Source organism: Mastigoproctus giganteus, chromosome 2 (assembly GCF_048544385.1).
Source record: "Mastigoproctus giganteus isolate SK-2022 chromosome 2, ASM4854438v1, whole genome shotgun sequence".
Taxonomy (NCBI): Eukaryota; Metazoa; Arthropoda; class Arachnida; order Uropygi; family Thelyphonidae; genus Mastigoproctus; species Mastigoproctus giganteus.
In genome coordinates this window covers 14302628-14328381 of record NC_143576.1, presented here as the reverse complement: position 1 = coordinate 14328381, position 25754 = coordinate 14302628, and the positions used below count along the sequence as shown (strand labels likewise).

The following is a 25754-nucleotide window of genomic DNA, read 5'->3' as shown; positions in this document are numbered from 1 at the left end:
ACAGTTTCCTGCCACTTCTGTAAACAGGCTGGTATATTTTGGAATCAAACAAAAAACAAAATCGTTGAGTTGGGTAAACAAATCATTTCTTGTGTGGTTGGTTCCATTCGAAATGTTTATTTACGATAGCAAAATGACTAAACCTCTCTACAATGCAGCTTCCCTGCTCGAAGTTCGTTATTCCAGACATAGAGGGCGCTCTTCAAGGACTCCACCTCGTCTGTCAGCCACTCGAGCGTGCCTATCGCTGACGCATGTTCAGAGCTATTCACTTATCCGACACCCGGAGTTATCGGTATAAGCTGATTGCAGCAGACGATACGTGTGCGCGTGGAGGATATAGTCCGGTGGCTGTGTCATGGAACATATCCAGCGTTCCATCTCAGCGACACTGTTGCTGTTACCGACTTCTGCACGTGCGCTACTAAACACGGAGATCTGCTGGAACATCTCGGTGCGCGGTAAGAAAAGCGGGTAATTATGTGGCGAGGGGGGGCATGAAGACACGTGGTCGCATTCAGATACGCGAAATCAGTTGACCAGTGGCGATTACGCTACGGACTCACCACTAATGGTCTACAGATGTGTCGGAGGACAAGGCGGATGCGAGTTACTTTAGTGCAGTTCAAAACCGTAGTGCCGTGACGCTGGCGGCTGTGTGGGAAAACTCGTACGGACATTCGAACGCCGTAGCCGAGGACGAGAGAGTGCATCTTCGGGTCGCCGAAATGGCTACGATATCTCTGGAGTCGTTCTTCCTCCACCTTCTGGACAGGGTGGAGGGGCTGCGCTCCCAAGTGAACAAGAAAAAGTCCATGAAGGAGGAAATCCGGACTCTGGAGTTCTGGAGGGCGATCATCGCCGAGTGCCTTGCTACGTTTTTCTACGTGTTTCTGTTGTGTGGTTCGCATATCACGTGGCCCGGCTATCAGCCCAGCAGTGTGGTGGTGGCGCTCACCAGTGGCTTGGCTATGGCCACTCTTGTTCAGTGTTTCGGTCACATCTCAGGGGCACACGTAAATCCCGCGGTCACGTTTGCGATGTTCGTGACGAGGAAGGCGACGCCTCTGCGGGCATTGCTTTATATTACCGCCCAATGTGGCGGTGCCATTGCAGGAGCAGCACTGTTATACGGGTAAGTATTTGCTCCTGTCCTAATCAAACGTTTCGATAACACAATATTTGTATTGATTTGTTAGTAAGCTTCGACTTGTTTCCCAGAAACAATTCGAATCAGATCGTCTGTGAGCTGAAATAAAATAAGAAGCTGTCGTCTGCCTTTTTTTTTTTAAAGGCAGACGACAGCATCTTGTAAACGCAATTTTTTTAAAGGCAGACGACAGCATCTTGTAAACTCAATTTTTTTAAAAGGCAGATGACAGCATTTTGTAAACGCGTTTTTTTTTTTTTACAAATACGAGTTAAGTACTGGTTAAATAACATGTTAAGTTAGGAACACCAAATGGGCACGCTTTGCGCATCTGTCGCGTTTTTCGTTGCCACGACAACCAGTAACTATGCGTTGCCTTGGTAACCAAAGGGAACTATAGCGTGCCTACCCATGAATGCGTATTCAATGGCACAATACATGTAAATTCTCTATACTGTGTTTACAAACCAAAGATTGCAATTATAATCCTCCCAGTATATTGTTCTCTAAAGACGAAATCACAGATTCATAAGTGTACGCACGTGACCAATGCTATTTTATACATCGACATTTAACGTATCAAGAATTGCACCAGTGGTGCATACCAATTGGTGCAATAAAAAGAACACAGAGTCAAAGTGAGGGAGTTCAAAAATGGTTTTATTTTTACCCAATTTAATCGCTACCTGATTGAATTAAATTATTACACAGTTATAAAAGTTTATGAAAAGAATCAGTGAAGGCGTCCAAAGAGATGATGGTCAGTTCGACGGTTGTCTTTTTCTTTATCTGCTCAACGTCCTGGTCTCTTTCCTTTGAGGGCAGTTTCACCTTGGGAATGAGGAAGAAGTGCGTTGGGGCTAGATTGAGAGAGCAGGCCAGATGGTTGATCGGTACAGTGGCATGTTAATTTAGAAATATCTTCAAAAGTGCGGAATGGGCGGGGACATTATCGTGCAACAAGAACCAACGTCCTCACCCGGGAAATGCGCTTCAACATTCTTAGAAGCACCTGCATGTAAAACACGGTACTGACTCTCTTCCCTTCGGGTACAAATTCTTTGTGAATTATACTCTGTTCGTAGAAAAACGTGACCAGGATCGTCTTGACCCTGGACTTTTGTAAACAAAACTTTTTGGGCTTTTGTGTGATTTGGAAGTCCACTGCATGCTCTGAAGTATCGTCTCTGAGTCGTACTAAAGCACCCAGCACTCAACGCCTGTGACAATGCAGTGGAGGAAATTAGAATTGTCTTGAAAATTCTGGATGAAGTCTTGGCACAATGACACTCTTCGTGGCTTCTGTTCATCCGTGAGGCTGTGCAGTACTAAATTTTCCACAGACTTTCCTGAACTTTTGCAATTCTGTTCTCATTTCGAGAGACTGACCCACTAGGGTCATCGCGAATTTCTTCACGTCCGTCTTTGAACCGTTCAGTAATATTAACGTTACAGAAACAACAGCACCAAGCCGGAGAACTTTATTGCCACATCTGGTGTATGCAGTGGCCAAAATCTTAATATCGTGTAAGAATTTGACGAGTCTGAATTGCATCTTGAGTAATTTAAATCCTCTAGCGACAACGCTTCCAGTTCCTTCAGCAAAGTGGGCTGCGTTCTAAGGTGTCCCACAGATTTCCAATGAGGTTCAGATCTGGGGAAGGTCATTGAATTCATCATAGTGTTTCTCGGACTATCTTCTTTGGTATATAAATTAAGTACTGTGAGCTATACATGATCTGATAAACTTAAATAAGCAGTAGCCTTTTGACATCATCAGTGTCATGATCATCATCCCATTCCCCACAAGAGTATTTCACCTTCCCAACTTATAGAACTGATAAATAGGTCTGCTTGAATAACATTTTACATCTCCCTGTCCCCTAATCAAAGGAGTTCTCAGCAGCAATTCATGAAAATTCTCACCACTTTAACATATTCGAAGCCTTTCTACACTGAAAGCACAGAATTCATGGGATACATGGTTCCTGGGCAACGCGATGCTGTCACTTTCCAATATCTTCTACTCTTCGCATAATTGTTTGTCGAGACAAACTTATGTCTTGTATCGTTGTTCGTTTTTCCAGACAACTTCCACAACTTTTAACAAACAACGCTTAACAAATTCATCCTCATTGAACGGTTTACTTTCAAACCGATCAAATGGGCAACTTGATTACTGGCACTTACAGCAGATAAATTTCTTGACTGATATGTTTTCAGTATGTTTTGTTGATTCGTTTTGTAACTTTGAACACTTTTCTTTTCGCAGCACTCCTTTATAAGATTTATGATTGGAATCAGTGTCGTTTTAAATTATATTCTCTAAAAACTCACACAGTCTCCTGATATACCAAACACACTGCTCTTTCGTGGTAATCAATGAAGAAATAGTCTTCAGCCCACCTTGGATCAAAAACACGACACTCCAATTTGATTTTCTCCTTTTGGAACGTTTATTTTTTTAATTCAATGCAATGGACTCTTTCAGCAGGACATTGCGCCTCTCCACAGAGCCGTGGTGACCAGAACATGGTTCGTAGAGCATTCCGCAGATTTTACCACCATGGAATGGCCTCCCAGTTCACCGGACATGAATCCTTTGGAGCTTCTTTGGGATGCTGTGGAAAGGTCCGTTCGAGCTTTGGATCCTCCACCCAGGAATGCAATGGAATTATGGACAGCGGTGCAGCAAACATAGATGGAAATACCTGTGGAGCGCTTTCGTGAAGTAGTGGACTCAATGCCTCGCCGTGTGACTGCCCGTGTCCGGATGAATGGTGGGCCTACTAGGTGGGTATCCCATGATTTCTGTCCACTCAGCGTACTTCGAATATGTAAAATCGACCAGAAGTTCGCCTAACAGTGTTGTTTTAATGCTCGCAGGAAGAAAGATCCACGATTTGGTCATCTTAAACTATTGTGCTGATGACGCCGTTACATAATTAAATATGAAGACTGAGAAATGTGAGGTGAACAGCGTCATCTAACCTTTCGGTTAATGTACCGGCTGAAATCTATATTGCCAGCTAAGGAGAAATTAAAGGTCCAACTTGCTCTTAAATTTGAATTAATTTTCTTTGGCAGCACATTAAACTACCGAGTGAGTGCAAATTTAACTGAAGAATCCCGATGGAACCACAAAGCCGGCTGATGAATGTTACATTTCCTCTATTTATAATTAAATGTGAAACTGTATGGGGTAATTTGCAACTGCTAATTATAGGAAGGAAATTTATTTGGCTAATTATAGAAAGGGAAAACCGAAACAGGGTTTTCGTTTATGGAAGGAAAGATCTCAGGTTTATATATAGGAAATACAGAAATGCCAAAGGAGACAATTGGGAGAGGGCCTGAAACACGGTCCTTCTAAATATTTAGTTTTCAAGAATGGAGAATATCTTCTACTATACTATGTGCAATCCACCCTGAATGCCAACCTAAAAGAAGAAAGATTAGGGAGGAAGTTAGTGTATTTCGTTGATTTTTGTATTCTGACGCATCGCCCTTTTGGAAGGATTCTCGACCCAATCGAGAATCCTTCCACTTTTGTCAGTGGGAGTTTTACAAGCACTTAAATACGCATCCCACCAGAAGTCACTGGACGAGCAAAGAAATTACGCATTACAGTATAATATTTGGTTGTTTGGCCTACAAAGGCCAAAAAAGGAGTTCGTTTAGAAAGATAGTTGCATTTCATGTGGGAAAAATGTCTGTGCGTGCAAATAGCAAAGGAATTACACATTCCTAAGTCCAGAGGTGACATTGAGCCGAAGAAACGACCACGTGGACTTAGGAATGTTTAATTTCGGTTGTGAATGCGTGGCTTAAAGCAAATTGCATCAGAACATTGCAGTGGCCAGCGCAGAGATGATCTCAACCCAATTTAACATTTTTTTTTTTTTATGTTTTCGAACTCAAAGGAGGATTTCGGTTTAATACCACTAGCTTTCTTTTCACAATGCGTTGCGCTGAAGCACTAACTGAGGACAAAAGAGGGCGAACGCGCTATTTATACTTCTTTGAATAAATACATGTATTATTGATGACTTCCGGGTGTTTCATAGCGCGTGCAATGGGGTAAACGTTTATATTTCAATGATGGAATGTTGAACTTTCAAGGTTCCGAAATGGGTTAATAATGCAAAATGAGCGCCACACACTTATGGTTGATTCTGAAACTACAATAGGCGCACAAGTATACGCCTCAAATAATTTTGTTCCCGATCATCTAAAGGCGCCTCTATTCTGCGAATGAGCATTTCTCGCTGCTCCCACACCGCATTTAAATTTAATGTTTGCGCCGATGATCGCTCTTTCAGCAAATATTCAGGAATAGCCTGCGCACATGTTTGTCTTTTGAAGAACGCTTCACAGGAGAAAGAAGCGTGTACGTTTCCTTAGCATTCGCGTAGTTTAACGTGCACAAATACACTATTAAAAAGTGCATCTACTGTGTAACTTATTTTCCACACATATTGTAAACATGCAACGAACAGATCATTAGATACCCACAAGATATGCAAATTACGTAGCCTGACTCTACAGTGACGTAGTCGCTGATGCAAGCGAGTTCATTCTTTTTGTTATTCTTCTGGATCGATGGACCAACTTGCTCTTTCCTATCTGAAAGGAGCCATCTACCTTCTGTGTTTGCGTTGGTGGACTTAAGGCTGGTCACTCTCGAGCAGATGTAACCGGCTGGCTGGGTGCTGACTGTGCAGTTCTCCAAAGGATTTATAAAAGATTCCAAAAGTATAAGGGGATCTAAGAGACAATCAGCTTGAACGAATCAGCTGGAACATTAAGAGGGCACTCCATAAATAATGGGGGGGAGGCAGAAGGATCAACTGCCACAGATTCAGATGTTGGAAGCGTTTATTTATTTAAATTGTATTTTGCTTTGTTTGACCAAGCTCTGCGATAAATGTGGACAATGCTTTCCACAAAAATTTGGACTGAACTAACATTGTTAGGTCCAAGTTGAGATGGTTACAACAGTAATATGAGTTGGGAGTATAAAAGTTTTTTATTATCAATTCGAAATATTATGCTTTTCAGAATTGTCATGCATTCCTCTGGAATTTAAAGCAGGGTTCAATAGAGTAGCCTAATTATCTATTAGATACTTTCAACCTAGCTGCAGGGTAAAAGGATATTTGGGTTCCCCAAGTACACACACACAATGAGAAGCGCCTGCATTCTACAGAGCTCGATCGAATAAAGTGTGTGAACCGGCACGTGTGTTCCAAAGCAAGGTGAGAGCCGAATGTTGGATCTCGCGGAAATTAGTGTTAAGCATTTGCTAAAGATCAAATAAATATAATGGTTGTTGAAATTTTGGAACGTTCACGTGTATGGACAAAGAAGTAAACTTCACTCCAATTGAGAAAAATTATCAGTTTATTGATTCTGGGCAAACAAATTAACCGGTTTAAATTATCCAAGAAGGAAAGTAGTTCTGTGAAAACGGGGCCAAACTTGGATATGAAAGTTCTAAAACCTATTAATATACTGATAATTTTGCTCCCTACTTCTGTACAATAAGGTGTTCCCACTTGTGCCTTTAGCTTCAGGAAAAAAAATCTTTAAGGTATATTCAAAATAGCTTGATTTTATTGAAAATTGATTTTGGAAGTGACCGATTAATGGAAAATCTACTTCATAATCATACAGAAACTTGCACTAATCTAATCGAATTAGATTACTATAATTAGGGGTTTTACCCCTAATCACAAAGCGTAAAGTATAACTTGACTAGTAAGCATACATTGACGTAGCCCGCGGTAGCTTTGGGGCAGCGCGTCTACTCGCGGTGTAGAAGGATCTGGGTTCGAATCCCGCAAGTAGCATTTAGGAAGTTTTTCCTGCTCTCCTTCAGTCGTGTTGAGTTAGTCGGTCTCAGGCCGTGGATGTGAGGGGAATCCTCTCACAGACAGACAAACCGACCAGGGAACACAACACACACGGTTACAGACATCTACACGTCTTGAAAATTTAATACACCCGTTTTTGGGTGTATTGAATTTTCAAGGAGGAACTACCCCACTGGAGAGGGTGGTTCCTCACTCCTTTTATTTAAACTATTCATTTCACTGTGGGTGGCTAAAAAAATTAAATGGTACAATTAAATAAAGAGGTTTAACTTAATGAAGCAAACTGAAAAGAAAAATTAAAAGCAGTACAGCATTTCAAAAATTCAATTTAAAATATAAGCACTTTTAAAATGTTGTACTGCTTTTAAATTAACGTTTTTCTTTCTAGTTTGTTTCTTAAAATAATACAAATTTGAAAAGAAAAATTTTTGTTTTCAGTTTGCTTCATAAAATTATGAAAATCAGAAGAAAATAACATGAGTTCTAAATTAATGGATTATTTTACAAAGGAACAATAAAGACTGATTTCGTCTTTTTTGGAAACCCATGACAAAGATTTCAAACATTGCTGCAGATGGAACCGAAAAGTCTGAGGCAAAGGGTTTATGGAAGTCTGAATAAGAAGCATTATTAATAATAGTTACAAATAATAGTCCTAAGATATCACACTGGAGTATTAAGGGAACTTAGTCCTCAATGTCAGCATGGTCGCTACGCTGTTGCCAGTTTTGGAAAGAACTGAATTTGATTTTCTTCATTGGGCAAAAAGAACTGACGGTTTTTAATTTTGGAGTGAGTTAACCTATCTGACGAACATGTCGGGTTTTAGATACCATAAACAAAGATGGGTGGGATTCTTGGTCACGAGAAGTAACTAAACTTCAACAGCTACTCGGCTTGTATGGCTGTTTGCTTTGTAAGCACTTCAGATTGGGAAACTCGCACGAAACCACAAGACTTACTGACACCATCCTGCTTAAAGTCGAAGAATGTGAAATTAATATCCAAGGTCATAATCACCAATCTAAACCCTCGAACGTTTTCCTCTCCACGTAGACCCTGATCATTTATCAGCATAGGATGATGAAGCATCTTTAATGAGATCTGTCTTTAACATCTTTTAAAGGATTTACATCCTGTTCTCTGTGTCTGCTTTACGTGTATAGAATACCATCTGGAAGGTGGGTTTGTGCTTGTAATAATGCACTTGTGATTCTTCCAGCATCTGTCCTATTTCCTTATTAGCGAGCTTTCTAAAAATTGAAAGGCGGCCGGATGAGATCCTCATGTATGTGTTCCCTCCTCATAATGTTTTTTTTTTTTTTTTTTTTTTTCTGTTTACATTCTTTAAGACCAGGTTTTTAAAATGTTCTGTTTATACTCCGGCAAGGCCACTAGGTCAGAGGCGTTTGCAGCTAATCATATTTACCATGTACTGGAACCACGCCGAACTCAAACTCGTGTGTCCCTGCATTCTCTCATTGAGCACTCAGCTATGTTAGGCGTAGAGTTCCAATGAGAGATGCTAGGGAATCCTGACCTTTTTTAATCCGATCCGCCATTTTAAGAGTGAAACGTGCTCAATTATTCACGTGATGAAAGAAGTTGGCACCACTAACGAAATTGAGGTTTTTTTGCTTTTTAATTCAGAGTTGATTGTTAGTGATATGCTTGTTCTTTAAATTTCCTTTGATAGAATTACCTTCAATGATCGTGAGCTGCTCAATGTCAGTCATCGATTGGAAAATATAACATCCGTTGCTGTCCTTGTAATTAATCTGTGATTTTAATCAATGCAACTTACAAGCGCCCGACAATCTGATTCATATTCTTTGTTTTCCATCAGAAGGTTTAACTTCGGCGAGGGCTTCATGCAATATGATGCATGGCCATGAACAAATTTCAAGCAATGAAATGACTGGAACGAACAATATTTGCCAATCATTTATTAATACATATTTACAATATAAAGATATTGAGATATATAATGTTGCCAAGAGTATCCTTCTGGAGTGGGTTTTAAGGACAACACAACCAACTGTTAGGAGATAGTGTTTTCAAAATATCCGCCCCCTCCCGAGAACAATAGAGGTGATTGTAACCACTGCGGTAACTACGAGGGCCACACGTTGGAGAATTTATCAACTATAATTCAAAACATATCGAATATGTGATACAATTACTGAAGAGGTGCGCCATTTCATGAGAAAGGCAGGTGGATCTAATAAAGTGACGACAGTTACTTAAGTCCTATGGCTTTTGATTCTTCAGCTTATTCCAAACAAGATGCGGAGGTAAAAGTTCTCCTACTATAGCATGTTCACAGAGAGAACTCGGAACTGTTTCTCTGCAGATGTAAGGCGTTCATTTGCCACGGAAATCATGCAGACGAAAACTATGCACAAATATTGGTTCCAAAAGTAACCTGCAGGAGATTCGTATCCTTGAAGCTGAGATTAGGATAACTGCAGTGTGTAACAGGTCACGGTATGCAGAGGACCGCCATATTGCAAGAAAATGGCCGCATTCAAGTATCTACCTTTTTTTGTAATTCTTGTTCGTATCATTCTTGTTGTGTGCCTATCAAATATGAATGATACTCATCTTAGCTGATGAACTCAATGAATATCTGAAGCGCTCCTAATGGACACGCTTTACACAGGCCCTGTCTGTATACAGAATGGCTCATCTTTTCTTCAGGAGTCGTTTTCTTTAATAGAAAAGTCATAAAAGCAAATGTTAACTAAACATACCGGTATACTGTATTCAAAGGAAGTGCATCACCCCTTAAAATTGTAACTGGCATCCGAATAACCTAAGTATATGGCAATATTTCTTACAGATTGCATCAGATAAGATTGACACGCGTAAGTGATGACGTAACATTGCATCAGCTGTTATTTTCAACTATATAAGCGCACTCTGCAAGAGTTGCAGTCATTCCTTGCACGTGTCAGGATGGCGAGTTACGTGCAGTTGACGCCACGAAGAAAGAGTGCTATCGTTGCTTTACGTGAGGAAGGATGTTCTTCCTGTCATATTGCTTATAGAGTTTTATAATCAGTCGACAGTGAGTAGATTTCTTTCCAAACTCAACAATACTGGTTCTGCTGATAGGAAAAAGGGAACCGGACGCAAACGAGTCTCTACGCCAAAACAGGACCGTGTTTTGAAGCGCTTATGCCTTAAAAACCGTAACGCTTCTTCGTCTGAGCTGAAAAGAGAATGGGAAGAACATGGAGGAGTGGTAACAAGTGCAGTAACAGTCAGAAGATGCCTCTTCAAAAATGGACTTGTAGCCCATCGTCCTCCTCACACAAAAAATCAAAAAGCCCGATTAATTTGTGTAAGGAGAATGTCAAATGGACCCCCGAGCAATGGAAGTCAGTTATTTTCTCGGATGAGAAGAAATTCAACCTGCATGGCTCTGATGGGAGACAAACGATTCGCCGTAGACGTCGTGAAGAATACCATTCAAACTGTATTGGGTCTACAGTGAAATTCCTTACCAGCCAAATGATATGGGGGTGCATTTCGTATCGCGAAGTAGATCACCTGCAGTTTCTAAAAGGTTCCGTAAATGCCAATAGATAGATACCTGGCTATATTGGAAGGAAAATTGCTGCCAACCATTAGAGACCATTTCAACCTGCCAAGTAACTGCATCTTTCAGGACGACTCTGTTCCTTTTCATCGGGGGACGAAAAGTGTAAGTAGGCACTTCTGTAGTTACTTTAGCTTAATTTCTGCATTAGAGGTTCGACAGTAATGTGTTTACATCTGTTGCAGGTGAAAAAATGATTGGAAGAAGACCTTCCAAACATTACAACTGTTAGCTGGCCAGGAAACAGCCCGGACCTGAATCCTATAGAGAACTTTTGACATCGTGTGGAATCTGCAGTTGCCAGAAAGAAACCAAAGACCCTTCGTGAACTTCATAATTCGTGTTTGGAACCACGAACTATCAGTTGATTATCTTCAGAAATTGGTCTTATCAATGCCTCGACGGTATGCTGCTCTCATCAGAGCCAGAGGCGGTTCAACTAAATATTAGTTTGCACCTGGTGAACTTTTCATTTTGTTTTCCATTTAAAATGATAAACTGAAGCAAACTGAGGGCTCCTGATAACATTTCAGCCATAATTGTCGTGTTTACCAAAACTGTTGTATAAAGTTGCAAATGCTCATTTTGGAATATTTTGAGAGCACCTGTCAAATATTACTTAGCTTTGCCTTAACTATTAATAAATATCTTTTGTTTATATTTCTATTTGTGATGCTAGTCATTAATGATAAGGCAAATTTCCTTACCATCGCGAAAAGGGGTTAGAAATCCCTAGGTGATGCTCTTTCTTCGAACTCCAGTGTAAATCAACCAATAGATTCGTTTATGCGTTATGGCTAAAAATACCGTTGTCCACGTTGCTGAATTTGTTCTTCCCCTCTCAGTTATTGAATGATAATTCACTTTCATTGCTGGTTAGGGAGTTCAACAATTTTATGCACGAATATTACGCATAATAGATCACGCAGTGTCACTTTTCGGCGTATCTATACGGCCAAAATACGCGAAAGTACCACTCTTCTATTGCTTACTTATGCGCAACGAAATTTTATGGCCAAGTTGATTTATTGATGACAGTCAGCCTGATTTGGGAGCTTTCATTATACATTTTGGTTACGAATTATTAAAGAGCAAATGCAAAATTTCGAAAGCAATGTGATCGTAGTTAACTATTCTTATTTTGCAGCAAAAGATAAATCAAATCGAATGTTGAAAGCAACTACAGCAGTTAAAAAGTCGAATCCAATTCTGGATTCGACTTTTTCAAACTATAAACGTGACAGAAGTGCGCAGTAGACTTTTTTTTTTATTATTGACTATTCCTGGAAGATATTTAATTGTTCAAATGGATGGTAGATGAAATCCTCAACAAGAATTCTGCTTTGGACTAAATCAAGAGAATCATATTTAAGAAGAGTATTATTATAGCTGATAAACATGATTCCGTTTGAGAAAGTAATCATTCCCCGATTATTAATGAGCTATAAATGTCGACGCGCATACCTAAAAGTTATATTTTACTGTTAATAAGATCACAATTTAATGAATTGGGAAGACATTACAATTAACATAGTTAGTCTTAATTAACTTCTCGTATCAGCACAAGGAGCATTAAGTTGAAGTTAGCAAGTAATACGGTACAAATCGATATTTCACATAAATCAATACAGAATCTTTTCTGAATATTCTTTGCATCGTTGTTAGATGGAAATTTCTGACTGGAGATGTCAGTCAAGCAGTGGACTAAGAACCGTAAATACAGAATAGAATAACCTTGTTCAGAATTTCCCTCTCTCATAATGCTGCTTACGTGCTTTCAAAGGAACTCCAAAAAATATCATGATCGTTGACATCAAAGTCTAGAGATCATCTTCAGTTTCAATTACATTTTCTCACATACTTTTCAGCAAAGGACTCGTCATTGGTCGTAGCTGGGCATGACTTACTCACTCATTTTCCGAAAGATTACTGGGATATCATTGACATAAGATGAATATCCAAGGGAGAAGAAATCCTTGAGGGCAAATGGGTTTTGACAACAATAATGAGGTCTATTATGAAGGTAATTATGGCTACTTCTCGCCCTCTACAGATGCAGTTGGTGAACCAGAATGTTATGGTTAATTAAATGAAGCTCTATGGAAACCACGTTCAAATCGGTGTTCAAATTAGAGGATGCAAACCATCCTCTAACCTCATCAAAATTTCCTCTAATAACTTGGAAATTAATTTCCAATATTTATTAGCATAATATAAATAATAGAGTGATGAAAATTGTTGAAAATAAACGTTTATTTAGAGAAGTATATATTTAATGTGACACTTGGGACTACACGTTTTTGAGAATTTCCTGTAGTCTTGGAATAAATTCAATAACTGCAACTGTAACACGAATTTAAAATGCTTATCAGTGAATACGAGTCTGTTTATTTTTAATTAAAACTCATTTATGAAGATGCCACCTCACAGAGACGTAAATGCCAAGGACGCCTTGAGCTTTAAGGCATATTTGTACCGCGACGAATGTATCGAATCTTTCGAAAACTTTTCAGTCATTAAGTCACATGTCCGCGGGCTGCCCGCTGTTAATTGGAAAATGCGCCGTTTGCTTCCCTCCATTGAAATATAAAATTCCTTTTGATGGAGAAAGCCTAGGAGTCAATTTTGTTTGTTGATAACGCCTAAATGTGAAGAAACAAATGTAACGTCATTTGAAAAACGTGCACTTCATTAAATATCTGATTAATCCCAAATGATTTGGAATTTTCACAATTGAAAATGAGGCTAGTATTCGTTCGCTCGGAAATATTCGAAAACCGTTTATATTAAGAACACTGTTCTTAGATCAACACCGAAATGGCCTTAACTTTCATCAGAGGCCTGCTAAACGTAACAATCAACTGTCACTCACGAATTGTGATAAATGTTTAGAGAGAGAACGATCGAGAGGAAGAAGGAGAAGAGTTTAAATGCCGTTAATAAGGAACACTCCATCATCACCACCACGAAGCGAGCCGAGAGACTTCCTGTTGTTGATAGGCTTCAGGCTGGCGACACTACAATGTTCCACCGACCTTTGTGCCGTTCGTTGTCCTAGGGCGGGAACGGGGCAGTTCATAGGTTTCGTTTCCCAGCAAACTTCTCAGGCCCTAACGTGTAGGCGTGACGCCTAATGCACCCGTAGATAGATTCAAGTTATGCTTCAGCAAGAGTTCTGGAAGTCGTTGATATTATTGTACGAAGTGGGTCAAGTGGCTTGATGAAAGCTTGATAGCTAAAATGAGGAGCACGAAGAACAAACGAACTGGTGGGTGGGGAAACAAAAAGGGGGAAACAAAAGCCATTTTAATGTTTCTTGATAAACTTTTCAATATTATGGACAATGGTTGTGTTCATCGCAACTCCTTCAAAATGACAAATTATATCAGTTCCACGATGTGATTAGGTATTACAATAAGATATCTAACAAGAAAATCGCAACACCCAACATACTTGTAATCTCCAGTGGCAATAGTCAGATTAATAAAACATATATTAAAAATCAAAATACAACTGCTACTCCGTTGATATTAACAGACTTAGCCGCTCTTTGCTCAAATATAATCTCACTTATTTTTAAATTTACAGCAAATACATTTGTTTCAACCTTCCCATCTTCAAACCATCCAGCCAAATTCATCCTAGAATTCTTTTATTCTGGCGAAATATGCTCAAGTTCGACCTCGCTGTAGCAAGTTGCAAATGTGTCGATTGTCTACTGCACCAATAAGTCAACTCCCAATAAATTCAATTACACCCAAGAACCAACCCACCATCAAGAAGTATTAGCCACTCTCAAACATTCAAAAATTACAAAAACGTTGATTTTGGTTCTTTTTTTTAATTGTATAAACATTGAGTATCAGTTAGCGAATCTTTGATACAAAATACAATTTTGCAATGCAAAAATCGGCTACCGCTTAACGTAAGCTTTGTGAAACCAAACCCACACCCCTATCTGTCGCCCGTGTACAGTGCCCTACTTGGAGAGGAGCTAAATGTGGTTTTGTACTTACTCAGTTACCTTTCTGCTAACTGAAAACAAACAAGTTGTTTGAAACCCGACAAATGTGTTTAAAATATTTCGTTGCAGTTCATTCCAGTGTTGGAAGAAACACTGGAGTGAAGTTTAAACAACTAACGTTTAACTACGAAGTTTCTCTTTCGGATACTCTGTTTATATTTACATTACACAAAATAATGCTGCGTAAACTTTTCAGACCAAGGGGTCAAAGCCAAAAACCAGTGGGGTCACACTGAGATATCTTCTCTTATTGACATATGTAGACTCCGTGTAATTTGAGAGCGAGGCTTCATACAAACAAACAAGCACTCATGGTTGAAACCTATCAGTATAAAATTGAGACACGGTTCGAGCTTCAGAGGGCCTGCGCCAAAGAAGAGAAGTGTATGTTTTTAACGTAAACTATCCTCACAACTGTGGAAGGAGGGACAACGAAGCGAACAATGACTGCCATTTAAAGAAAATGAAGCTCACAGAGACGAATGCCAAGAAACAATTACCAGGAATGATAGGAAGTCCGATATAAGCCTAATTAACTTTAAAAAGTTTCCTAATACGCGATTTTCATTTCCTGATGGCTCTTTTTATCCTCCATAATGGACACGTCTTCGCAGAAAGTCATAAAATAACCAGTATGAGAAATTACTTCAAAGTTTTGCTGAAATTCCTGTCTCCCATTTCACAGTAATAATACAATTTACTTTGTTCAGTTGCATATAATTAAGACAAGACTGTCAATGACATCCAAGGTACTTTACGTCCAATCACAGTTGCATCTAACCGATTTTGTGCTTGTGCAAATATCCACCCCTCTCGCAACCGGCAAACACAAGTTTAGTTGAAAGGGAAGAAACAACTCTATTGGCGCCCTCATGTCAGCCACATCTTGTTACTCGGCACCGGTCGTACCACCCATGTCATGATTTTCTATAATGTAACTGGATGGTACTGGCATTTCAAAGTTTTGGCTTGAATTACCTTTTCTAAAAAGAGCATTTAATGTCCAATCGAAAATTATAATCGTATTGGAAATTTAAAAGAAATGCATTACTGAAATTTGACTTTCATTTTCTAATTTTTAATAAAATATAATTTGCAATGTTTTTCCAGAGCCTGTATACGAGGGCTGTTCAATAAAGAATGATAAGGTTTTTTCACAAACATACCTTTATTAATCATCCATATTTTGACGACCCTTTTCAAAGTAGCATTAGCTTATACACCATCAGCCAAAAAACAAAACAACAAAAAAAGCATTTCCCATTCCATTCGGTCCAATAGTTTGTCTAGTTCTTCCTGGAATTTATTCAAACTATAAACTTCTACATCAACAGAAGAAAGTTTGTTCCAACGATCAACCACCCGCTGGCTAAAGGCAAAACTTCCGCACATTTATTCTGCAACCGTCCTTCCTCAATTTTAATTTATGCCCCTTCACCCCTCATGTGCGTCGTCTGAGCAAGACGAAGAGTCCCATCAACATTGAGCTTGCTCAATCCGTTCAAAGCCTTAAACACCTCAATAATATCACCTCGCAGGTGCTAGTCTCCAGAGAAACGTACCAACTGTGTGGTACTACAGTCAGGTTAGTGGAGAATGAAAAAAATATAATTGTGCAGTCGGATATGAAGTTTTGTAAGCAATGCAGACAGGCTAGTTCATGGGGTTTTGTCAATGATATAAAGGAATTTTGCTAGCAGGGATAAGGAAGTGATTATCCCATTATATCGGCAATGATTAAGCCACATCTTGAGTAATGCATACAGATCTGGAGGCCTCATTTTAAGAAGGATGCAGAGCTGCTGTAACGAGGACAACGAGATTGATGAAGGGGGCTCTCACCAAGACAAGGTTAGTTCTACAAATTGCAGTGTCTGGAGACTAGCCACCTGGAAGTTGATCTGATTGAGGTATAACGCTTGAATGGATTGAGCAAGCTCAATGCTAATGGGATTCTTCCTCTTGCTCAGACTACAACCATGAGGGCTCGTGAATTCAAGTTGAGGAAGGATGGTTGCAGGACAGATGTAGGAAGTTTGTCTTCGGCCATCGGGTAGTTGATTGTGGGTACAAACTTCCATCTGTTGTTGTTATGGAAGTCTACAGCTTAAATAAATTCTTGCATCATTGGTCACTACTAATCGATGGTAATCTCTACCAGTTATCCCTTTCCTCTTATAGGACGATCTTCTCTCACGATTACAGAAGCAATTTTTATGGTTTGTGTGGTGGCAAAAGTGGTTGGAGCTCCGGTTTTGTGATTGAATCATGTCCCTCTTTAAGCATTCGAAAACACCTGCGAGCTGTGCTATTTGGAAGCGTAGATTTACCATAAGTCTCTTTTAACATCCCATATGTTTCAAGTTGATGTTTTCTGAGACGGAAAAAAATATTTGAGGGCAGCATATTGTTCCTCGTTCATGTCACTTCGATCGTTATGTAGGAGAAACTGAACAGACATAACTTTGACCAACACAAGGTCACACCATGCAAACGAACCAACTGAGCAGTTTTATGTGATCCAGCTTGGGTTGGTCTTAAATTCCGCATGTCAGCTAGAAATAGCAAGCAGTGCGGTTTCTCATGAAAATTTATGATCATTCTTTATTGAACAGCCCACGCACATATAACCAGCTATTTCAAAGAAAGTTTCATACATCCACAGTTGTGTTTTAACAGCCTGGACAATTTCATCTCCAGGCGGTTAAAAGCAATGATATGACACTGCTTATATCTTCATGGTTTTGAAACACATCGATTTAAGATAGGGTTCGTTCTTTTCGTGTTCTGTTTGGTATCGCATGCATAGGAAGGCTGTCTTTTTCCTTTTGGAGGCCCCCTTTTTTTCTTAATTAATATTTGAAGCTTCGGGTTATAATGAATCTATTGTGTTAACGTATATGCATTTTTTAAAAATTTCCAATGAAGTATTATTATTATTTCTAATAAATGTCATGAACATTAAAGCCTAACTGTCCTAACTGTTCAACTACATTAGATATACAGAAAATGTTTTGAGGATAAATGGAATTCATAATTTATCCTCAAAACCTTTTCAGTATCACAAAATTTTACCTGAAGTTGATCTTCAGAACAGCTGCCATTCAGAGGATCGCAGGACTAGCTTAGCTATCCATCACAACATCTACTTTTGCAATCCACTTTCTACAATCGGGGTCTCTTCCACGTGCCGGGTAGGCCCTGATTTCATGACGGAAACCTTTATCCATTGTCACTGGAGGAGAACAGACTCTGGTTGGTTAATTTTGATTTTACTGGCGCAAAAACGACAGTGGCAGGCTCTGCCCAAACTGCTTTGACAAGCCAGAATCTCTATCTAAGATGTTTCTTTGCAACAACTGCCCAATGTTATTTTATAACCAAGCAATGCCATCCCAAAATTCCTTATCCATTGTGGCTTTCTGTAATTTAGGATTAATTAGATTTAATGAGAAAATTGGTCCGACCAGATCAGTGGAATATCTCAAACCATATACCGATTTTAAGAAATTGGTATATGGTTTGAAATTGTATAAGGGAAAACAATTAATAAAACTTGGTTTTCTGTATTTTGTATTATATACATGCAGGTACACTTACCATGCCAAAATCGGTGGATAAAATTGTTAATTAATAAATGCTGAACAAAGAGAGCAAAATTAATTGGTGAACTATAAATATTTAAACTGAAAAGACAGTATGCGTACTTCAAATTAAACAAATCACATCAAGGAGAATGTGTATTCCAGATTAAAAAAAGTTTTCTTCTGCATCACGCAATAAAGAATCTTCGGAAGGCCATTAATGGTTCTCTTTGAATAATTAACTGGCATCGCTACACAGTTCAAAAGAAAGCTCATCATTCTTTATGATCTATATGCCGGCCGCATTCCTCACTAGCAAACACAACATGCTATGAATATTTTATCTTTGGGATAAGGTCTTCCCCGCGAACACAGAGTTTTACAAACTGCAGAGAGCAGTTACTGGCAACAAAAATGCTTAGGGAGTTGAAAATCCGGCACGCCTCGAAATAAAATGAGCATTTATCTGTAATTAAGGGTAATTATTCTTCATTAAATTACGTGTGTACGTTATCGCGTTCTAGCCATAAATTGCCATCACATTTCCATTTTAAATAAGGCGAATATTTAACGGTTTAAATTTTCGTTGATTTATGTTGATACATCGAGTAAGATCGAACTTCTTTATACTGGGCTATAACGGAGGCAAACCTCGTGGGGAAAAAACCACGACAGGGTGAGCTTACCTATTTCAGCGACCCAAGGGAGGCAGAAGAAAAAAGAAAATGTAAAATCGATTCACCGTCTCTTTCCAGGGTTAATGCTCCACCCAATGAGCCAGTACTATTTCAGCGATGCTACCTCACGTGAAAGTTCACATTCTGTACTTCTCAAAGAATTTACTTCACCTGTTTTTCGGGCGTGGTCAATATTTAATATATGCACACTCCCGGACTGGCAACTTTTATACATTTCTGCTCTTTGTATAATAGAGTTTATGGAACAGCAAGTCGAAGTGTTTCTTAATACTTCGATTAAAGCTCCTAACAACATGGAAATGGTGTTGAATTTGAGTACTTCTTGTTTTGACCAACCCCATGGAGAGAATATGCAAAGAAAACGCGCTGTCAATCTAACCATTGCTTCCAATCGAGTTAAAATTATTTATTTATACGTAATGAAGTTATAATCTCGTCGCATTTTAGTAACCACGGGCTAATCAGAGATCAAAACTTGTTGAGAAACCAGAGCACGCTAGCATACCCGAATTACAGAGAGCAAAAGAAAACACTGGGAAGATAAGCTATCGATTATCATTACTCCATGCCAGTGGTTCTCGAATTGTTTAATCCTGCGAGTGAGGAACCTCTCTGTTCGTGCGACTCTGCCATCTTCTACCACCAAGGTCAATAAAATTTAATTTGTAGCAATCGTCACGACTCCTCAAGAAAGAACCTGCTGTTTTATGTGCATGCTGACTTAACTTCTCCCTCATCAAGTGATCATGATTAAATTATGACGCGAATTATTAAAACTATAGTTTATAGCTCATTCGCGAAACAGCCAGTTTTATTACTTCTTAAATTCAAGATTCATCTTGAAGCATTGTTCAATACAAAAAGTGTCTGGAAATTGCGTGTGGTTTAAGTCTGGTTTTTCGATACAGTTGAGTGTATGTTTGATTAAATATAGAAAACGTCCCAGGTTTCATCCCCCTATACTTTTTCGGTCATTTTGGTATATATAAATTCGTCACTTCAGTGTTCACAAAGGAAGTAACAGTTTTATCTTTTTATTTCTTAATATATTAAGTAATAACTAAGAGTCATCCGTTTTCTTCAAAGATCAGATATTTTTACCCCAAGATCTTGGAGTAAAAATATCTGTTGCCTTTTAGTGATGACCCTATTTGAGGATACGTGGTCAATTCAAAACGTTTTAACTGCTATTTTTAAAGGATAGGAACATTAAATTTTTGAAAAGTAAGGAGCAATATTTTTTTCAAAGTATTTTACAGCTAGGTCCCCACCACTATTAATAATCAGTGGACCTAATACAGCCCGTGATGGAAACCAATACGTCCTTAGATAATCCTCAGTTCTAGAAGAAGCCGGATGTCCTTCTGTAAGCCAGCGGTTCTCAAACTTTTTTGTCAATGGGCCAATTCTGATGACGATATAAATTGTGGGTGGGCCGTATATCAGGTTAATGCTGTAATATCACTACTACCTTTGCATGAAAGAATGGTTGAAAAGAGAAGGATTTGCAGGTGCATCATGTTATCGCGACTGCGATAGTTGGGATTTTTGCAGTACCTACCGGTGAACTAATTATTTTCTGCGAATATTCCAAATTCCCTCCGTTTTTCGACATACTTGGAATCGGTCATCAAAAATTTTACTACTTCAGTTAACAGGAAGTACTTGTGAAAGTCTTACGCATTTATAAAAACGGCAGTGTGCTGCATACTAAAGCTCACTAGCCTCAGCTAGTCCGCATTTTGTTAACTCCTGCTGTTGTTTGGTTTTTAGGAGCATTAGCAACTAAGGCCATATTGCTCAGGGGTGATGCGGTGGTCATTCCCTGACCTTTCCGCATCCTCCGTATTTGGTGGTGTTAACTCCTGCTCTAAGCGGTTCTAGCTGCTACACTGGATTCCAAATACGGCTGCGTTGGTTGTGGTTTTGAGTGTGGTGGGGAATGGAGCAAGAGTACGAAAAGATTCTGCTTGAAGACTGTCGTCTTTGGAAAAGCCAGTGAACTTTCAAGCACAATCCTTTTGGTGATGGGAACACAAGCTGCAGCAGCAGATATGGTCTGGTGTAATTCAAAACAGCAAGGAACTTCCCCTCCAGGACCTCTCCATAATTATTTCTAATGAAATTTCGGAGGTCTAGATTCATAGACCCCTAGTTTTCAGCACAGTGGCTTAACTACTCCTTATCAGCTTCCCAGCCCAAAATCCTCCTCGTCCACATTTAAAAGGACGCATCCACTGACATAATCCAATGTGACAATCATCGCAAACAACTTTCCACAGCTCTCTGAACTCAAATGTTAATTTTACATGCATAATCGCAAATTTCACCTCCTGTCACACTTATTCTTACAGTGGAAAGAAACCATCTGTGCGAAATGAAAACACGAAGTGCAAAGATACCAGCGCTATCATCGTGCCTTGTCAAAATTTCCAACTGATAACCAAAACCAGATTCATTAGTATAAATTTCTGTAGGCATCTCTTTGATTTCATATAACTAGCTGTTAAGGGATATGCGTGGTGTTAGCTTTTAAGCTCGGAAACAATTCAAGACAGAGAAAAATTAAGTAACTTTTTTTTTTAAATTCACACTTCAGATTTAAAAACGGCAGTGAATTACTGTAGGTGAAGAGAAGAGATTATAGCTCCCTTCCCAAATGGCCCTTTTTTTTCTCTCTCGTGAGGATAATGAATACAGACAACAGGTTTCCTTTCCTCTCTCTGGAATCTAATTTGGGGAGAAATGGTGCCAAGCTTGGCGTGCTTCCAACCCTTCCCCCTCCAACCAACTTAATTCAACATCTTTATGTTCTGTGGTCATCACGTGACACGATGGCCCTTGCGTCATCCTCTCGAAGTGGCGCTGGCGCCATTCTTGTGACTGACATCGGCGGTATGTCTGCTCTCATACAGACGTTGCCGCAACTGACCGCAGAAGGGCGGTGCACGTGTCTTTGAAGCGTCTCGGAAATCGATTTCTGAGTTTCCATGTCAACATACGCCGCCTTCGGAACTCGAAGATTGTAGCCGAACAGCCTGTCGCCCAGTTCATCGACGTTTCCATGTTATTTGCAATGATAAATGCGCAGATTCCAGTAGTGATTGAAATTTGTTCAACGGGGTGCATTTCTTCGTCAGCCTGGCCCGATGTAAGAGCGGGATTCAGAAGGAGGCCGATATCTGAGTGCAACATTCAATCACAGTCAGCAAACATTTGCAGATGCAAGGAAAATTCTCCAAAGGATTTTTTATAAGCTTTTCTAACAAACTGAACAACACTTCGGAAAGAATGAAGAAATGATTACGCCAGGGATGCATCATCGTATTACACTGTCCGCGAGAAAAAGTGGTTGATTTATATTGAAAATCAAAATTATTTGAGGTTTCGCAAACACAAAGTTAAACCACTAAGGTAATTTACTTAATATGGAAAAGTCCATCGTATTTTGAACTAAAATACAATAAGAAAATAAACATAAACCAAAGAATGGAAAGTAAAATCATTAAAAACAGATTGCTGCGGAAACAGTACCATCAAGAGATGACCGAGGTCAACAATCCATCTGTAGCATTTTGATCTGTTTAAAATCCACCGGACCAAAACATCAATGGGTTTTATGTCTATACAACTGCCAAAACTGTGTAGTACAGAAATTCCAACCACACAACAAAATCAATTCGTTGTTCGCGTGGTTTTTAGCAGATCTATGACGGTGACCATCGACGTTTTGGTCTAAATGGATTCAATGGAGTTCACTACACCAGTTTCAATTTCTGGACATTTGTCCCCCACTCCTCTGATATCATTATATTTTAATGTCAAAGGAAATTTAGATGTCTAGGAGTTTTATTAAGTTGAGGTTAGGCTGACCCGCACATATACGGTACAACCCATTAGTGTGTAAATTGGAATTACGCCCCCTATTTTCTTAAAATAAGGGGGCGTAATTCTTCTATTTATTTCCACACATCGTGGGCACTAAAGTCTCCGTTTAGAGTCAACGTTTCCTTGTCACGAATGTATTCCACGTTTGCCTATAGAAGAAACTCAAAATAATTCGAGAATTCCTACAGGTGGTTTTATTCGACTGATGTCAAAAGAAAAACAAGAAATGACGCTCTCCAGTTAAGCATTCGCATCTGAAAGTGGCGACAGAACGGGGGACTGCTGAGGTATTCACTTCGCGTCTTCCCGCTGTGCTCCTTGAAATGTATATAGCAACCTGATGCTCGAAGCTACTTCTCAAGGAGCGTGAGTGAAACATTGAGAGTAGAACGGTACACAACAACATCTCGTGTGCCAAAGATGATTTACTGCATATGTAATAGTTCTTTCGTATCTGTTTTCCGTGACGGTTGGGTAGTTATTCCATTTGTCATCGGGTGGATTTTAATATATATCTTGCAAACTTGAATACTAATAGCTTATTAGAAAGATTGTGATGATTGTGACGCAATATCAAACTAGAAATAAGAGCAAATGCATATCAGAACTTGTGTTGAGTTTCCAGAAAAACGAAGACATTCTTCACCACTGATTCAACACTGAACTTCGAATATTTGCACCCCTATCGCAAAAGTTATAAGGCGAATCGCTCTTTCCTTGGACCATTTTGACTTTCGAAAGGTGTAAGCGCATTTGACTAAGGGACTGGCAAAAGTTCCGGATCGTGATGGTATAGCAAAGGTAATAATTGTGGTGTAACAGTCTATTAATAGGTAGTGAGGTCTGGCAACCAAACAGGAGCCATCAGTTACCGATAAGCCGTGAGGACAATTAACAGAGAAAAGGTCACGGAGTTCTACTTAAGAGAACAGCTGGTGTATCTGTATGTTTTTGGATTCGAAGCGCCACCTACTTCAAACCTAGCGTAGGTTGCAGCACACTGACCCCCTTAATTTTATGGAGATGGCTGACGTCGCGTGCCACGTCTACAGCAGCGTGATTATCATCCCTATTTGTCAAGGAGCGTCCTTGAATGTAAAAGTTCTGAGATGTATTTCCCCTCCCCACAACTCCCCAGTGCCCCCGAAGATGAGCAGGTGCAAACAAACCTGTTATGGGGCAAGGACAACGGAAGATCTCTGCTGGTTACGGAAGGGGTAACAGAAAATCAGGATCTCTCGAGCAGAAATGCTTACCAACTTGTTTCAGCGAATATTTGGATGACATCGAAATTATCTAAAGCGCGGATTTTAATTAATAAAAGCCTAGAAGATAAACTACCAGTGGCTGATTGAAAAGACAAAGGCCTTTAATATAGTATCGACCTTCCTAATCAGTCATTGATATTCTATAATATTCTCCTGTAGTGCTCTCAGTATTTGTAGCGCACAGAATTAGAGGAAACTCGCATCTGAATTTCAAGTTTTAAATGCAAGTCAAGATTGGAATTGCAATCTGAGATTTTCCAAACATTTCAAATGGAGAATGCAGGTTTGAATGTCACTAAAGTATGAAAGGTAGCGTACGAATATATTTCGCCTTATTTTCAAGCTAAAGGAAAAAAAAAAGTAAAAATCCTCGGGTGACTTGAAGCGTACACGTTGGTTCACCTTAATGCTAGAAATAATCCAATGGATTTTCTTACCATCAACTTTCCACCAAGGCCGAAGTCTATTCCAGCGAAATTTCCAAAGGTTTGAGAAGTTGTATCAAATTACACAGAGGTGGCCTACCACTGGATCATATTTCTTTATTGCACTTATTAATAAAATGAGCATGGGACCATTTCAGGTCTTAGCAATGAGATACGGCGACAGATACAGCATAAATACATACCAGTGATGTTTCTGGCGCACAGATTTGATTTAATCGAGTAATATATTAGTTGATCTACTTCGGAAGCATCCGAAGTAGATCAACTCAGCAAATTGGTTAATCCATCGCAAAATCGGAGGGTCAAAAATACAAAAAAGGCAGCAGCATTACGATCATTGGGTCAATTGCGCAAAATTTAAAAGAAAAACTCAATTTATTTTGTGTTTAAGGCGAGAGAGATTAGAGGTCAGGGTAATACTTAATACACCAGACCTGACCTTGTTCAGGAATCTGAATTTCTTCGAAAATGAGCATGGTAGCCTCTTTTATGCAAGAAATAAGACAGACCAGCGTTTTAGAAGGGTTAAAGTTCTTTTCGCTCCACTAGAGAATTATTCGGAGATCGGCATTTCAAGAAATAGTAGTGGACATTCCACAAATTGAGGCCATTTTTGCAGGACAAAGTTTCTCAAAATGGAAGATGGAATGCAATGAACTATCACCAGAAAAGAATCTACGGATAGGATTTCCAGTTAGTGGAAGAAGGTCATTAATATCCAAGAGGAAAAGTGGGAGAAAGAAATAAACCTTGGGAGTATTAGTGGAGAAGTTAGAAGACAGACTACCATTACCACAGTATCTCTACATTATTTTGGAAAAGGGTATATTTGACAAAGTCAAATCTATTTAATATTCCACCCTTGTAATACAGGTCAGCTATACAGGTTGCAAACAGATACTAATTCTTAAATTTCATCGGTTTTCAATAATGACATTCCTGATATCTATGGATTAATTTTTAACTAGTAGTTTTAATTAACTTTTAATTATTTCCATTTCAGAAAGCCACAAACTACTATTACTCTTAAAGAAACAAATACTTCACAAGTGTCTCTAAAGAACTCTTAGAGAACGTTCAAAAACGAAAGCAAAGTACGTCTCAAATCATTTGTTGGGGGATTATATATCAACCCGTTTTGCCGAGTTGACCTATATCCGAGACGTCAGGAATCTTGATTTATTTAGAAACCACTTGAGCAAACTGTGAACAGTTT

General features: G+C 39.2%; 1 protein-coding gene across 1 annotated transcript in view; it reads left to right on the top strand.

The window, feature by feature from the left end:
• The first annotated feature begins 276 nt into the window (after positions 1-276).
• The window catches only part of LOC150089177 (lens fiber major intrinsic protein-like), a 138380-nt gene continuing 112902 nt past the window's right edge, over positions 277-25754 (top strand). The window contains exon 1 of the mRNA XM_090388214.1: positions 277-1135. Within this exon, the coding sequence (XP_090244340.1) occupies positions 729-1135 (407 nt within the window). The 5' untranslated portion in view covers positions 277-728. The remainder of the gene's footprint in view (positions 1136-25754) is intronic.